The 18,458-nt window shown below is 37.9% G+C and overlaps 1 protein-coding gene across 8 annotated transcripts in view; it reads right to left on the bottom strand.

The window, feature by feature from the left end:
* Positions 1-18,458, bottom strand: part of LMBR1 (limb development membrane protein 1) — a 158,462-nt gene that overhangs the window by 18,317 nt on the left and 121,687 nt on the right. For 2 of the 8 annotated variants that reach the window (XM_036862969.1, XM_036862970.1), the window contains 2 exons: positions 6,874-7,035; positions 1,796-3,713 (listed from right to left, as the gene is read on the bottom strand). The exons of 1 other annotated variant lie outside the window; for it this stretch is intronic. In XM_036862969.1, the coding sequence (XP_036718864.1) occupies positions 3,628-3,713; positions 6,874-7,035 (248 nt within the window). In that variant the 3' untranslated portion in view covers positions 1,796-3,627. Of the gene's footprint in view, positions 1-1,795; positions 3,714-6,873; positions 7,036-18,458 lie in introns of those variants that run through there. 5 more of the 8 variants (XM_036862973.1, XM_036862977.1, XM_036862975.1 and 2 more) reach the window with 3 other exon arrangements.

Raw genomic sequence — 18,458 nt, 5'->3', positions numbered from 1 at the left:
TGAAATGAAAATAACCTATATATGCTCTTAAGTTTTAGCCATGATGGTATTTAAGATTAAAAAATAAAAAACACATTTGAGTACTTAATAAACCAAAATATGAAATCACTTTTTGTAAAACTTTAATTTCTGAGACATTTAAAAAGTCACACTAGGGCTTCCCTGGTGGCGCAGTGGTTGGGAGTCTGCCTGCCAATGCAGGGGACATGGGTTCGAGCCCTGGTCTGGGAAGATCCCACATGCCGCGGAGCAACTGGGCCCGTGAGCCACGGCTGCTGAGCCTGCGCGTCTGGAGCCTGTGCTCCGCAACAAGAGAGGCCGCGATAATGAGAGGCCCGCGCACTGCGATGAAGAGTGGCCCCCGCTTGCCGCAGCTAGAGAAAGCCCTCGCACAGAAGCGAAGACCCAACACAGCCAAAAATAAATAAATGAATAAATAAATTTTAAAAAAAAAAGAGATAGCATCAGTGGATTGCATTATTAAAAAAAAAAAAAAAGTCACACTAAAAGTATCTCATAGAAACAAGACTGATAACCTGTAAACAAAACACTCTGTAAACAAAAATAATTTGCCAGTGCATCCAAACATTATTTTTAAAGTAACATCATACCAATGTTTTAAAAGTTTAAAAAGTCAGTACTGCATGTATCCTCATACTTAAAAGAAATTATTGTAAGAACTCTGCCTTTATACACTAAGTACTGTGCTAACAACATAGAAAGCCACCTAGGGCTTTCACGCGATGTAAGCCTGTGTTGCTGGCAAATAAGGCGGTTACAGAGGCCACAGGGCGGCCGACTGCTCCAGAAAGCCAGGCAGAAGCCGATGCCCCGAAGGTCAGGTATATATGTACCTTTGACGCACCCGAGACTGAGAACCACCAGGAAGGTTTCATTCTCATCCACTGTCAACCCCTCAGCGTGGCACTGAAGGTGCTAACGTGTGTGTGTGTGTGTGTGTGTGTAATTTTCACATAAAGTCTCATATTTACAGCAGATCTATTTTTACATAGAATGTATATAAAGCTAAACAAATTTTAAATCTAAGAAATATCTTGGAAAATCAGTAAAAATCATTACAAACGTTATAATCTGTAAAATTTATAACTTCAAAATAATTTATTTACATACTGTAGAACCAATGAATGATAAGAATTGGCCCAGTCTCCTCAAGAAACTTTGTGATTGCAGTGCCTAATGTCCTTTTAGAATAGATCCTAGCGGTGAGAAAACATAAAAGGAGCATTTGATTTAACGCAGTCAGCGATATACCCCATCCACTTAGAAGGAAGGCCGTTTCAGGCCCGTCCGGCTGCCGGCGCTGGGACCTCGGACCTGAGGCCTCGTGCCCGCCCCGCACTGCACTCACAGCTGCAGTAACAGGAAGCTCATGGGTGCCTGTCCTTACCGGTCCTCCGGTGCTCGGCCTCAGTGCGCTGCACCCGCTTCTGCCACAGGTGCATATGCCAGCCTCCAGTGTGCGTCCAAGAGAAGCACCTGCATTCAGAGTAAGTGTCTCACTCAAGAGGAAGATTGTGCTTGTGACCAGGAATACACCAGGTGTTTCTAGAGCCTCAAGTGCTTGTCATTACGTGCAGACCGAGGATGTGACCACCCGTATTTGCTTCCACAGAAGGCATCTTGCACCCAAGGTTCAAAACCGTCCCTCTGTTCCACACAGCAATGAAGAAGTATCCACTAAGAGCTTCAGGAATTTATAATACATTTCACTCCTTACTAATCCAAACCTGGCTTAAGTCCTCTGACGGAAAGAAACTTTCAAATGAACAAAGAGTTGATATAGACATTGAAAAGTTTAATATTTTACTCAAAAATTTTCAGACATCTTACAAATACCCAGAAGCTCTTCCTCTGGATGTCTGCCCTGAAATTGGTGTTAAGTTAAAAGTGATATTCTTTTATTTAAAGGAATTCCTTTCTCTTCTCCCCTTGACCTGGTCTGCTCAAAGCAAGCAAGTTTCGGTAAAAATCAAAACTTGCAATTAACACTTAAATAGGTATAATTACCAGTAAAATTAGAAAGCAGCCAATTTTTATTCATTTTCTCAGTATGTGGATCTTATGCTGAGAAATTCACCCATACTAGACTGATGGTATTTACTGAGTGTTATTTAGAATCACAAAATGTTCTTTTATTTTAAAACTAAGCTGCATTTTAACAAGAAGAGAAGCTCAGAAGGCAATGCAGAGGTATAAATAAATAAAGGAGAAGTATACACAATGGAGCTTTGGGTTACTTTCTCTTATTATATTGGATCTAAGTGGAAATTTTTGATGTCAAAATATATATAGCCTGTTTTTCATAAATTTCTCCCAAAAAACCCTTTAAATTCAACAATTTGAGAAAACTGTTCTTTTACTTTTGTCTGAACACAATCTGTTGCCAAACACACAGCACATATGAACATATGTGTTTATAGAAGCTGCATGATATGAATTGTGTGCAAGTGGACCCATCTGCTATTTTTGCATGCACAATTTCTGGTACTCAATCCTAGTGGATGGTAACACGGAGTATAATGTTATAGCTTTTATTCAGTGGACTTAAAGTCAAGAACCCATCCCAAGAATTATTTACAATTTAATAACTGAATGATCATCAGACCACGATACACTGCAAAACTTTTCTTACATCATGAATGCTGATGCTGTGTGTTTTGGGTGTTAAACGGTAACATTCGTAAGTCTGATGTTTAAATTGGCATGTACAGAAGTGATCAAAGCCTGAAGACTGTGGCGATAGAAGGGGTGTCTACCACAGAGCACTTATAGTTCATAATGGACACAAGGAGCACAGGGAATTAAGGGATTTCTGAAAAAAATGTTTAAAAAAAACTGAGTGTACATATAGCCTATAAGGCAAAATCTAAGTTACAAGTGTATTCAACACTGGCAACTATGTTATGAGAGGTAATACTGAATTATATACACAAACTGTCAAAGAACTATGATTACATAATACTTCCTACCATAGCTTATTCCACTGGACAGTAGGAGGTATTCCTGTGGCATTCTACCAAGGCTCAAGTTTTAAAAGAATTTTGTATTTCTCCCTTGACTCAAAGTCCAATCAATATCATTCTGTAACATAAATCAGAACTATGCTTTTGTTTTTTCTTTAAGGAAGTAAAAACTATAATTTGCAACCATTTACAGTTCCAATGTACCCACTGCAGTATCATCTATAAACTTTCATTTTTTGCAGAAACTTCACATCTAAGTACCAAGGATGCCCTTTCATGTAGGGCATGAATGGAATTCATTTTGAATGGAATATATAGCAAGATTTAAGTGAATCCTTAGAAAGCCCCAAAGTTGGCCTTTTCTAACACTCTCACATGGGTGCATAACTGATGCAAGCAAACATGGCCCCAGAAGGCGCGCCACCCTGAGGAGCCTGCACCCGGCTGGAAACTACAAGGGACCCCCCAAAGGTAAATAAAAAGAAGAAGACCTGCAACAGCCAAGCTCTTAGATTATGAAAACGACACTGACAGGCCCAGGCCCTAAACGTGGACCACAGGCAGCAGCAAGCATCCCTGACTGACGGGAATGTCACGAGTTTGGGGCGCTCAGGCTCTTGATTGCAGAGCGGTGCTGTGGGGCTCACAGTGCTTTCTGATGCCCATTTGCAGAAGGCTTTGCGGTTTCTGAATCCCTTGAAGTATCTGATAAGTGAAGTTTATGAAGCCCTGCAGGAAAATGAAGAAAATGTAAGAACTAATGCACTGTTGAGAGGTCGGGCAGAGTGTGCCGTGTTCCCGAGGGAACCGTGCCGCTCTGGCTACACTCCCTGCAGGATGAAAGGGCCCTTCTCCCCACCGGCAGGGCCCGGGCCTGAGCTGAAGACAGCTGCCCAGGAGGCAGTCAGGCGTCCCCTAGTTCAGGGCAGCCTGGGAGTCCTCCCTTCATCCAACAACCCACGGGGCCGGCTCAGGCTTCCGGTGAGATGCAGCGGCCCCTGCCCTCCGCACAGCTCCTGCCCCTGCCCCGCCCTCCACCTTGGTCCAAGAGCAACTTCTAATAAACCTCCTCCTGCAGGCTTATCCCCATACCCGAGTGCCCTTCCCAGGGAACAACCTGAAACCAGGATGATCCCATTTTTGTTTTAAAAGACACCCATACATATACACTCCCAGGAAAACACAGGGAAAGACACATCAAAACATAAAGCATGCAAGTAAAAAGAAAAGCAACGGAAGACACTACCAAGAAGAAAGAAATGGCAACAGAACAAACTGACCATAAATAAGATTTCACTACTCAAAGATATTTCACAGAGTAAAAGATTATTACTGCCTTTTAAGTTACATTACTTTCCCTCTGTATCATACAGCAATTATTTACATAGTATACCTGACACATAGAACAATACTGTGCCCTCACAGGCAGAAAAGTGAGAAGAAATTTTAAGAGTTTAAGTGGCATTAAAGCTCTGAGCACTTTAACAAAATGAAGCATAAAGACATTCAAGAACACATAAGCAACACATCCATGGAAAAGATTTTGAGAAAACAATTTTTATAAGGCTCAGATATTTGTAAAAATATACCTGGATAAGATTATTTTTCCCCTAAAATTTCAGATGGTTGTCTACCTGACTGGTAAGCAGTTTTATATCCCTCATAAGCCAACACAGCACTCCAAATTTTAAAATTTCTATCACTGCATATCTTAATGAAAGAAAAGGTAAAATTGAGCCTGTCTATGATGCATGACTGGGAAGGGAAAAATAAATCAATCTAGCACACACAAAAAAACAGTTCTTGTCTCAGGAACGGCCAAGCCACTGAGTGACAAAAGGCACCTACAACTGCTGGACATGAGGAAGCGTGTTAACACAGGCCGGCTGCAGAAGGAAGTGGGCAAAGAGAGCAGCGACCAAGTGATCAACGCCCTCACTGGAACAGAACCCCTTTAGGATCGATTATTTCAATGAGTTACTTCTAAAACCTGGGTGTAGCACAGGTTATGCATTCAGGAAAACTACAGTGTCTCTCTTCTGCAAAAACAATCAGCTCCACCACCATCATGGTAGCTAAATTCTGAGTGTCTACTATGTGCCAGATGCTCTATGAGGTAGATGTTATGATTCTCAATGCACAGCAGCAGAGGGAAAAATCCCTCCCACCCCACCTCCCACACACACACAAAAGAAGAAGAAGAAAAAAGAAAGGAGATAGTTAAATTTTATAATCAAATTATTATTCCCAGTGAAGTCATATTTAAGATCTCAGATCATTCACACATGACATACACTTAATGAGGATCTTTTTCTAGGTATAAGGCATTGCCTCCTTAGAGCATTCCAAAGAGTAACAGAAAACATTAGGGAAAAAAAAAAACTGTATCTATTAGATGTTTTACACAACTCTTGATGATTTCACTGCCTCTTATGGTCAAAGAGCCAACACAACATTTACAACCTTTACCTTCGGTTAAATTACATTTTACTGCTTTAATAAAGACTTCCTTAGCAAGATGCTATCCAGAATACCCAACCCAAACGCTAAATTTACTGCAATTTATTCATAACCATCTCATTTTCGTGAATGGTAAGTAGGAATTTATCTGAGATTATGGCTAACTAATATTGCTGATGCTACAACAGGCTTAGAAATGAAATTTTAACACTAAAAATTTGGCTGAGAGGACTGTTTGATTCTGACTTCATCTTTAGATTTTAATCTGACCAGCAATAAGGAACCTAGGCATTAAAATCCATAAATCATCTGGTGCTTCAGCTGAAATGAGATGTAACTTTCCCTTTCGGGCCAATATCTCATCAGCCACCCCCTCTCACGATAAATTTGCAGTAAAACAGACATGAATAGATAATCTGAAATCCTTTTTCCTTCCCAAAGGTCATCCTTTCAAGCATCAGGGTTGGAAAGGCTTGGTGGCATGCAAAGCTTTATTGTTGTTCATAAGGTTTAAAGTATCTGAAAACAGAATCTTAACGAATCAATCATTATGTTGCCTTTTGCAATAGCTAAAAGCCACAAAGGAATATGGAGTATAAGCATTCAAATGATGTCAATTCAGGTAAATGAGCTAATGTCAAGACTTTCTACAATAAATGAGTACCTTTCCCTTCTTTTATAAAATTACACACCCTAAAGCCAAGAGGGTTTATATAGCAAGACAGTTTATATTGTCCTGGTATTCCTAAAATACAAAGCCTGAAATATGTTTAGCACTAATGTTGAAGCAAGCATGAAAAATACGTTCATAGGTTACGTTTGTACCCTTTATAGCTTAGCCAAACCTATGGTTTTTAATACTGTCACAAGGCACATGACTCACAGAATACATAATGAATGCCCTCTCTCTTATTAATGCCAAGAACACTATATTTTTATTCTGAATTATTATTTGACTAACTGAAGAGAATTATAATTGTGGGTCAGCCTGATACCTATAAAATCCAATCCTCAAAAAAACCTTTAACTAGAAACTAGTAAGAGAATCAACACCAAATATAAGCCTTTAGCATATCATCATCCTCAGCTCACCACACCTCCCCTCATCATAGTAACCAAAGAGCTACTGTTTACTGAGCTCTTACCAGGTACTAGGATTATGCTTAGGCCCTTAAAAGAACTATTTCAGCTAATATTCACAACAGTCCTGAAAGAAGAAGATATTATCACCATTTTACAGATGAGAAAGATGAGACTTAATGAAGTAATTTTATACAAGAGCATAACCAGTAAGTAGTGGGTCAGGAATGTGACCTCTAAGGATTTACACATTTGGAAAAATGAATAGGTAAAGACTTAAAATTAGCTGAAATGTCAAAATTATTAATAAGTAGAAAAAGAGAAAAATACCCATAAACCTCAGAATTACCTAGGGCCTTGAAAAGTTCTTCTCGTACAGCGGAGGTGAATTTTCTGACCAGACACAATGTTGTCATAATAGCAAAAAGCAAATTGTAGGATAACACAATATAGAAATTTCCCAGCCAATTAAACCTTCCAAAGTCTCCAAGTAGATCAAATCTAGTGATTCCTGTTAAAAATAAATAAAATAGCCCTTAATAAAATCAGGTACAATAAATTTATATATATATAACAAAATAAAGTACAAATCAGATAGATCAAATTCTATGGACTTCCTCATTTCTGTTAGTGGGATCCTAGGTAAAACGCAGGGCTGTTACCTGGTGGGAAAACCCCAGTCAACCCTAAGCGACTCTGCCCACGTATCGCAGCCTCTTGGAAGCGATGAGCAAGGGCGCCGACGTGAGTCACTCGCTCAGAAGTTCTGCCGACATCCACAAGAAACCCACCGTGCCGCTCGTGTGGGGCGGGTAGGCGCAGCCTGCTCCCCTGAACTAGCAACCCAGGGTCGTGATGGAAGAGACACCTGACAGACCCTCTCACCTCCCCCACCCTTGTCCCCTCTTCATGCAGGTTCCTGTTCACATGTCACCTCCTCCGAGAAGCCACCTGATTCCCCTACCCAAGACAGTGGACCTGCCAAGGCCCTGCACCCTGATTATGTTTCTTCACAGCACACACTGCCTGAAATGTTTCTTATCCTTTGTGGTTTATTTATTGCCTACTTTCGCCACTAGAATGTAAGCTCTATAAGAACAGGGACTGTGTCATTTTCATTCCTATAATTCCAATGCCCAGAGCAATGCCTTGCACATACTTAAAACTTATTACATAACGAATAAACAAATAGAGTGATTCCTTTCCAAGGGAAAAAACACACACACACATTATTCATCTGAGTTGGATGCTACAGGCTTGTGCAGGGAAATGGCCAAAGCTGGAAATACAGTGTAATTATGTCGTATAGGTTGGAAATGCAGTGCAGTTGTATCATATATGCACTGAAGTTACTTAAATTCACCTATACACATTTTAAAAACAAGTCTTTTTATTGAAAAAGAAATCTGAAGAGTCATTCTATTCAATGAGCACGTGTCCTAGGCCCAATACTTATTGGAAAGAATATGCGAATGGTAGGGTTTTTCTGACTACTGGTAAATGAATAAATAAATAAGTAAAACAGCATTCAAGTAGTCAGTCAACTGAGAGATGACGGGATTGTGCACATTCTTTAAGGAAGAAACTGAAGAGCTACTCGGGGCCATATAAAATTTTAACCACAAAGGACTGTATAGACAAAATCATGTACCTTTAATTTTATGGGTGATCTAAGAATTTCAAAAATAACTTTGACTAAACTCAGTTTCACCTTATCAGCTGACTTTTAAACTTAACTCTCATCCCCACTCAGTGAAATCCCATCACCTATTATACAGACAGACTCCACAAAAGCAGCTTATGGAGACAACAGAAAAACAGCAGGTTTCAAATAGCAGCTCTTTCGTAGCCACATCTATCCAGGACCAATGTATTTGAATTTGAGACACAATAACCTATCATAATATTTTAAAGAAATATAAGGTTAGTGAAAACATACAATAAAATATCTTTTAAAAGAAGGTAAAAGGGACCCAGACCCTAGTAGAGTATGCAGCGTAGGTCACACCATGAGATCATGGCAACAATCCTGGCGGCAGTTTACCAGACTAAAGACTTAATAAGACTTCAATCTATTAAAAAGAATATGGGACTTCCCTGGTGGCACAGTGGTTAAGAATCTGCCTGCCAATGCAGGGGACATGGATTCACGCCCTGGTCCGGGAAAATCCCACATGCCGTGGAGCAACTAAGCCCGTGCGCCACAACTACTGAGCCTGCACTCTAGAGCCCGTGCTCTGCAACAAGAGAAGCCACCGCAATGAGAAGCCCATGCACCACAACAGAGTAGCCCCCATGCGCCGCAACTAGAGAAAGCCCACGTGCAGCACCGAAGACCCAATGCAGCCAAAAAATAAATTAATTAATTAAAAAGAAAAAAGAATATGTATCTAATCATATATATTATTTTTCAAATGAAGTACCACTTAATTTAAACTAGGCAGTTATATGTAAACAAGGTACAGTCCTCCCAAAATGAACTTCAGTGGTTTCATGGCCCAGGGATCCCAGATAAGCATATTTGATTTTATGCATTTTTTAAAAAACATTTATTTATTTTTGGCTGCATTGGGTCTTTGTTGCCGTGCGCGGGCTTTCTCTGGTTTCGGCAAGCAGGGGCTACTCTTCGTTGAGGTGCCCGCAGGCTTCTCATTGCGGTGGCTTCTCTTGTTGTGGAGCACGGGCTCTAGGAGCGTGGGCTTCAGTAGTTGTGGTGCGTGGGCTTAGTTGCACTGCGGCATGTGGGATTTTCCCGGACCAGGGCTCGAACCCATGTCCCCTGCATTGGCAGGCGGATTCTTAACCACTGCGCCACCAGGGAAGCCCAGCATATTTGATCTTTAGGATCAAAGACTCCTGAGAATCTGGTGAGAGCCACGGAATTTTTCACAAGAAAAACACACATATATGAGGGGGTGCGCGTGGGCGCACGCACACACACACACAATTGTGCATATCATGAAGCTCATATTTATGGAGGAACTGACAAATAACAGAATAAAAACCCTCACCCAGATGCGCTATAAGAGTCTTATCCAGTCTCAAAAATTTTTGATCATACACCACTAAAAGCAAAGATAAAATCAGAGTACATATACCCATTATATGTGTATTTTAATTATTTATAAACTACTGATATATACGTACTACTCACTGACATATACATTATTTTACACACAAAACAAAGACTTTAAAAATTATAACAATAGGGCTTCCCTGGTGGCGCAGTGGTTGAGAATCTGCCTGCCAATGCAGGGGACATGGGTTCGAGCCCTGGGCTGGGAAGATCCCACATGTCGCGGAGCAACTAGGCCCGTGAGCCACAGCTGCTGAGCCTGCGCGTCTGGAGCCCGTGCTCCGCAACAAGAGAGGCCGCGACAGTGAAAGGCCCGCGCACCGCAATGAAGAGTGGCCCCCACTTGCCACAACTAGAGAAAGCCCTCGCACAGAAACGAAGACCCAACACAGCTAAAAATAAATAAATTAATTAATTAATTAATTAAAAAAAAAATTATAACAATAAAAATAAATACAAGTTCTAATAGTTTCTTCACACAGCCCAATGACTTACTTTGTGAATGGACGGGAAACAAACTCCACTTTGGAAACCACAGTCGTATGCTAAATAGCAATTTGGCACTGCCCAGAACTTGGCCTGTGTCGTGCTGGGACAGCACCACTGCATGAGAGTGAAGTCGGGGGCAGAAAGCATTTGCAGAGTGAGAAGGGAAGGTATGTTATGAACAACAGAAAAATGCTTTCATTAGAACTTCTTAGTGGACTCAACTTGGTATCTTGAGAATCAGGGTCAAGACCCAGTGAGAAACACCAGGCAAAGAGCAATCTCTCTCATTAGGTGTCCTGGTCCCCAGATACCTCAGGTTGGCCTCACAGACAGAAATCCAGGAGTCTGTTGCTACAGTACGTGTGAGGCAGCAGACAAAATATTAGAGACTATAGGGACGAGCTCTAAAGACCTTGTTGTTTCAAATTTAATGTTTTAAAAATCTAACTAATATCGACTGACTAAAAGATTACTCTGGTACCACACAGTTCTTCACTTCTGAAAATCTTCTATTAGACAAGAAGCCTTAAATAATCACTTTTCTAAAATGTCTGAGAGGATTGTGTCACAGCAATAATTAAACTGTACAATGTACTTTTTATTTTAATTCTTTTCTTCCAGTTTTATTGAGATATAATTTACATACCTCATTATGTAAGTTTAATGTGTGCAGCATAATGACTGGACCCACATACAAAAGAAATGATTATTATAATAAGTTTAGTGAACATTCATCACCTCAGATAAAAACTTGAAAAAGTTAAAAAGAACTTTTTCCATGTGATGAGAACTCTCAGGATTTACCCCCGTAACAACCTGCCTCTACGGCACACAGCAGTGTTAATTCTAGGTATCACGTTGCACATCACACCCCTAGTACTCATTTATCTTGTAACTGGAAGTCTGTACCTTTTGACGGCCTTCATCCAGTTCCCCTTCCACCCACCTCCCGTCCCTGCTAACCACAAATCTGATCTTTTTTCCTATGAGTTTGTTTTTGAAGTATGATCGACCTAAAACACTATAAGTTCCTGTTACACAACATAGTGATTCAATATTTCTATACATTTCAAAATGATCACGATGTCTAGTTACACAGTTATTGACTATATTCCCCACACTGTACATTTCAGACCGTGAATTCTGCAACTCTAACCTTCTCACCTATTTCTTTCCTCCTCTTACCGCCCTCCCTCTGGAAACCACCTGCTCTCTGTATCTATAACTCTGTTTCCATTTTGCTATGTTTGTTCATTTGTTTTGTTTCTTGGATTTCGTATTATCAGTGAAATCATACAGTATTTGTCTTTCTCTGTCTGACTTATTTCACCAAGCGTAATACCCTCTAGGTCTACCCATGTTGTCACAAATGGTTATATTTCAATCTTTTTTATGTTTGAGTAATATTCCACTGTGTGTGTGTGTCTGTGTGTGTCTGTGTGTGTGTGGTGTGGTGTGTGGATATACACACACCCCACATCTTTATCCATTCATCTATTGATGGGCACTTCGGTTGCTTCCATATCTTAGCTATTATAAATAATGCTGCAGTGAACATAGGGGTGCATATATATTTTCTAATTAGTGTTTTCATTTTCTTCAGATAAATACCCAGGAGTGGGATTGCAGGATTGAATGGTAACTCTGTCTTTAGTTTTTTAAGGAACCTCCCTACTGTTCTCCATAGTGGCTGCACCAATTTACATTCCCATCAACAGTGCAGGAGGGTTCCTTTTTCTCCATACCCTCTCCAGCATTTATTATTTGTAGACTTTTTGATAATGGCCATTCTGACCAGTGTAAGGTAATACCTCATTGTAGTTTTGATTTGTATTTCTCTAATAATTAGCAACGTTGAGCATCTTTTCATGTGTCTTTTGGCCACTTGTATGTCCTCTTTGGAGAAACGTCTATTTAGATCTTGTGCCCATTTTTTGATTGGGCTGTTTGTTTTTTTGATATTGAGCCTTTGTATATTAACTCCTTATCGGATATATGATTTGCAAATATCTTCTCCCATTCAGTAAGCAGCCTTTTCATTTTGTTGACAGTTTCTTTCATTGTGCAAAAGATTTTTAGTTTGATGCAGTTCCATTTATTTTTGCTTTTGTTTCCCTTGCCTGAGGAGACAGATCCCAAAAACATATTGCTAAGGCTGATGTCAAAGAGCATACTGCCTGTGTTTTCTTCTAGAAGTTTTATGATTTCAGGTCTTACACTTAAATAATCTGTTTTGAATTTATTTTTGTGCATGATGTGAGAGAGTGGTCCAGTTTGATTCTTTTGCATATAGCTGTCCAGTTTTTACAACACCATTTATTGAAAAGGCTGTCTTTTCCCCCATTGTACATTCTTGCCTCCTCTGTCATAGATTAATTGACATAGCTGCATGGGTTAACTTCTGGGCTCTCTATTCTGTTCCATTGAGCTATGTGTCTGTTTTTGTGCCAGTACCATGCTGTTTTGATGACTGTAGCTTTGTAGTATCATTTAAAATCAGGAAGCATTGATACCTCCAGCTTCATTCTTCCTTCTCAAAATTGTTTTGGCAATTCAGTATCTTTTGTAGTTCCACACAAATTTTAGAATTATTTGTTCTAGTTCTGTGAAAAATGTCATTGGTATTTTGATTGTACTGAATCTGTAGATTGCTTTGGGTAGTATGGTCACTTTAACAATGTTAATTCTTCCAATCCATGAACACAGTATTTCTCTTCATCTGTTGTGTTGCTTTCGATTTCTTTCATCAGTGTTTTCTGAGTACAGGTCTTTGCCTCCTTACTTAGATATATTCCTAGCTATTCTACTCTTTTTGATGCAATGGTAAATGAGATTATTTTCTTAATTTCTTTTTCTGATAGTTTGTTGTTAGTGTATAGAAATGCAACAGATTTCTGTATACTGATTGCTGTATATTAATTTTGCATCCTGCAACTTTATGGAATTCATTGATGGGGTCTAATAGTTTTTTGGTGGTGTCTGTAGGATTCTCTAAGTATAGTATCATGTCATCAGCAAACAGTGACAGTTTTACTTCTTCCTTTCTAATTTGGATTCCTTTTATTTCTTTTTCTCGTCTGACTGCTGTGGCTAGGACTTCAAATACTATGTTGAATAAAAGCAGCAGGACTGGGCATCACTGTCTTGTTCCTGATCTTACAGAAAATGCTTTCAGCTTTTCACCACTGAGTATGATGTTAGCTGTGGGCTTATCATATATGGCCTTTATTATTTTGAGGTATGTTCCCTCTATCCAGTTTGTGCAGAGCTTTTATCATAAATGGATACTGAATTTTGTCAAAAGCTTTTTCTGCATCTATTGAGATGATCATATGATTTTTATGCTTCAAGTGTCTTAATGTGATATATAACATTGATTGATTTGCAGATACTGAACCATCCTTGCATCCCTGGAATAAATACCACTTGATTTATTTATTTATTGGTGTATGATTCTTTTAATGTACTGTTGAATTTGGTTTGCTAAGATTTTGCTGAGGATTTTTGTACATGTTCCTCAGTGCTATTGGTCTGTAATTTTTTTGTGTGATAGCTTTGTCTGGTTTTGATATCAGGGTGATAGCATGCCTTCCTTTGCAATTGTTTAGAATAGTTTGCAAAGGACAGGTGTTAACTCTTCTGTAAATGTGTGGTAGAATTCATTTGTGAAGCCATCTGGTCCTGGACTTTTGTTTGCTGGGAGTTTTTATTACTGATTCTATTTCATTAGTGGCTATTGGTCTGTTCATATTTTCTATTTCTCTCTGGTTCAGTCTTGGGAGACCATACATTTCTAGGAATTTGTCCATTTCTTCTAGGTTGTCCATTTTATTGGCATACAGTTGTTTTTAGTAATCTCTTATAATCCTTTGTATTTCTGTGGTATAGGTTGTAATGTCTTCTTTTTAATTTCTGATATTAATTTGGGCCCTCTCTTTTTTTCTTAACCAGTCTGGATAAAGGCTTATCAATTTTGTTTATCTTTTCAAAGAACCAGCTCTTAATTTCATTGTTCTTTTTTAGTTTCTATTTCATTTATTTCTGCTGTGATCTTTTACGATTTCTTTCCTTCTACTAACTTTGAGTTTTGTTTGTTCTTCTTTTTCTAGTTCTTTTAGGTATACAGTAAGATTCTTTATTTGAAATTTTTCTTGTTTCCTGAGGTAGGCTTTTATCACTATAAATGTCCCTCTTAGAATTGCTTTTGCTGAATCCCATAGATTTCGGATCATTGTGTTTTCATTTTCATTTGTCTACAGGTATTTTTAAATTTCTTCTTTGATTTCTTCAGTGACCCATTGGTTGTTTAGTAACATATTGTTTAGCCCCCACATGTTTGTGTTTTGGGAAGTTTTTTTTATTGTAGTTGATTTCTAGTCTTATAGTACTGCAGTTAGAAAAGATGCTTAATATGATTTCAATTTCCATAAATTTACCAAGACTTGTTTTGAGGCCTAGCATGTGATCTAGCATGTGCAGAATGTTCCTTGGGCACTTGAAAAGAATGTGTATTCTGCTGCTTTTGGATGGAACAGTCTGTATATATCTATTAAGTCCATTTGGACTAATGTACTTTTTAATTAAAAATACCAACACAAGAAAAAGTAACAATACTTAAAGTTTTAACTTAATAAGACATACAAATGTAAAATACTTCAAAATCTCTATTTCTAGGGAAATATATAAAAGGATACTAAGGCAGCAAATTTTAAAATACTACTAACTATAAGAAAATTTCAATTACCAAATGCTGTCATTTCACTCTCCTAGTCAAATACTGAAATGCTTATTCCCACTCGGAAGTTCATTTCTTTAAAAGATAAGTAAAATATATACCAGGTAAGAAGCTCAGTTAGTTAAACAGCAGCTAAGCATAAGGCCACATTATCTGAATTATCTGTCAATAAAATACTCTTCATAACAAACCTAGTGCAGCTCCCTGCACTAGGATTCAACTGAAAATGTTTTATGCATAATTCCTTGAATAAAGATCTTTTTGAATCCATACCTATAAAAGAACTAAGGTACAAAACAAAACCTCATTCCAAGAAAGAGCTGGTTACTCCACCTGCAATATGAGTCAAGAGAATTTACGTTTGTTAGCCCACCTGAGTCAACTTAGACTTTTAGCAAGCAGATTCATGTTCCTTAGCTAGCAAGAAGTTGAGAGAGAATTTATAAAGCCTGACACACTAAAAGGATCATTAAAGTAACTTTCTCAATAAATCATGTGTGCTGGCATATCACACAGATGGCTGACATGAATATCCATGGCTTTAATGAAAGACTGCCAAAAAGAGCACATACTTTTATTATAAAAAACAAATTTATAAATTAAGTGTTCTTTGACAAAACATTGGGATTAACACATTTCCCCCCTCTCTGGACTCCCATAATAGTTAGTATAAATTATTATCTTGACTAGATTTTTAAATTCCCTTCTCTAAACAAGGCTTTTGAAATAAATTTACCTACAGTGTCAAAAAATAAATGTGACTTAAAGAGTATGAAATAATAAAATCTACAATCAATTTTGAATATCATTAATTTCAGGACTAATGTAAATAGGCTGTCAATTATTTTATTTATTCACAAAGAAAGTAATTCTAAAACTAATGAGAGGTTCCACTTTTGGGGGGTAACAGAAGATGATGTTAAAGGAAAGAGTTTAAATCTGACCAGTCTTACTCTGCAAATAGATTTTCATTATATTACATCAATTAGAAATATGTTTATTGACTTCAGATTCCAGCCAAAACTAAGTGAAGGAGACCAGATTTTCCCTCACACCTGAATCAATCAAAAAACTGGACCAAATATACAAAACCGTGGTATTCGAGACCCTGAACATCTAGCAATGAAGGTCAATGATGCTGAGATGAGAAACAAGCAAGGTGGGCCCTTTGTCTGTCATAGCTCCTGCCTAAAGAGGGCTTTCTGACTCAGAGTGGAAAGGAACAGGGACAGAGTCCAACCATCTCATTGAGTTGAGGTGCAGGTGGAGCTTGGGACAGCATGGTGGCTAGAGAGCTGAACAGGGTGGGAACCTGAGAGGTGTGCACAGGACGCCTTGAGTATTCAGTCGGGAACTGACCAACACGTTGCTTGTGGGAAAACAACCAACCCAAAAATGACACAGATGACAGAATGAGTATGAAGGACATTAAAACAATTATAACTATATTCCTTATATTTCAGAAGCTAGAGGAAAGCATGAACTTGTTAAGTAGAGACATAAAAGATATAAAACAGACCCAAATTTACCTTCTACAGAGAAAAATTACAATGTAAGGTATGAAAAATACATTAGATGGGATTAAAGACAGATTAGACACTGCAAAAGATGAGATTAGTAAACTTGAAGACATTTTCAACAGAAACTACTCAAAATGAAATACAGAAAGCAAAACAAAACAAAAAAACGAATGGAGCATCAGTGACTAAAAAAGAAAATGATTATGTCAATAGATGCAGAAAAAGCATTTAACAAAATACAACATCCACTCCTAATAAAAACTCTAGCTAAGAAGGAAAAGAAGGGAACTTCTTCAACCTGGTAAAAGGCATCTACAAAAACAAAGAAACAAACAAAAACTATAGCTAATACCAGTTAATGGTAAAAGTCAGAATGCTTTCCCACTATGGTGAGGAACAAGTCAAGGACATCTGCCCTCACCACACTTCTATTCAACATTGTACTGGAGGCCCTAGATAATGCAGTAGGGAAGAAAAATAAATAAAAGCATCCATATTGGAAAGGAAGAAGTAAAACTGCCTTTATTCACAGACATCATAATCATCAAAGTAGAAAATTCAATGAAACCTATAAAATAGATTTAACAGAATTACTAGAACTAATAAGTGAACTTATTAGCAAAGTTGCAAAATAAAAGATCAATATACAAAAATCAACTGTATGTCTACATACTAGCAATGAACTATTGGAAACTGAATTTTTTAAAAAAAATACCATTCACAACAGTATCAAATGTGCAAGACCTGAACATAAAACTACAAACACTGCTGAGACAAACTAAAGAACTAAATAAGTACAGACTGTTCAAGGACTGAAAGACTCAATACTGTAAAGACATTAATCATCTCCAATTTGTTCTACAGATTAAACACAATCCAAATCAAAACCCTAGCAGACATCTGTGTGAAAAATGACAAGCTATTTTTAAAAGTCATATAGGAATGCAAAGGACTTAGAATAACTAAAACCACTCTGAAAAAAAGAACAAAGCTGAAGGACTTACACTACCTGATTTCAAGTCTCATGATCAACCCACAGTAATACAGATGGTGTAGTATTGATGTAAAGACAGAGACATCGATGGAACAAAATAGAGTTCAGAAATAGATCTGCACCCACACATACATGGACAATAGATTTCCAACAAAGCTTCAAAGGCAATTCAGTGGAAAAGAATAGATTGTTCAAGCAGTGGTGCTGGAATAATTGGTTACCAAATGCCAAAAAATAAACTTTCATTCATACCTCATACTATATATAGAAATTAACTCAAAATAGGTCATAGACCTAAGTATAAAATTTCTAGAAGAAAACATCGGAGATAATCTTTGTGATCTTGGGTTAGAGAAAGATTTACTAGGTATGACACCAAAAGCACAATCCATAAAAGAAAATTTGGTAAATTTGTTTTCATCAAATTAAGAATGTCTGTACTTTGAAAGATATTGGTAAAAGAATAAAAAGACAAGCCACTGAATGGGGAAGATATTTGCAAAATCACGTATTGTGATAAAGCACTTTTAAAAAATGAGCCAAAGATCTGAATAAATATTTCATCAAAAAAAATATACAGATGGCAAATGAGCACATTAGTCATCTGGGAAATTCAAGTTAAATCCACAAAAAGATACCACTACACACCTATTAGAAGGGCTAATGTTAAACTGACTGACTATACCAAGTATTGGTGAAGATGTAGAAGAACCAGAGTTTTCATACACCTGTGATGGAGATATTAAATGGTATAAGCACTTTGGAACAGTTCAGCCGTTTCTTTAAAAATGAAGTATACACCCAGGCATTCCATTTCTAGTTACTACCCAAGAGAAATGAAAGCCTAAGTCCATACAGAGACTTGGATGTGAATGTCCATGGCAGCTTTATTTACAATAGCCAAAAGCTGTAAACAACTCAAATGCCCTTCAGTGGGTGAATGGAAAAACAAATTGTGGTATATATGTACAATGGAATACTACTCAACAATAAAAAGAGAGTGAACTATTGACACATGAAACAACATTGATGAATCTTAAAATAAATACACTGAGTAAAAGAAACCAAAAAATAGTACACAGTGTATGATTTCATTTATAAAAAATTCTAGGAAATGTGA

Source organism: Balaenoptera musculus, chromosome 9, assembly GCF_009873245.2.
Source record: "Balaenoptera musculus isolate JJ_BM4_2016_0621 chromosome 9, mBalMus1.pri.v3, whole genome shotgun sequence".
In the NCBI taxonomy this organism is placed as follows: Eukaryota; Metazoa; Chordata; class Mammalia; order Artiodactyla; family Balaenopteridae; genus Balaenoptera; species Balaenoptera musculus.
Note: the sequence above shows the minus strand (reverse complement) of the source record. Positions and strands in the feature narration are given on the sequence as shown.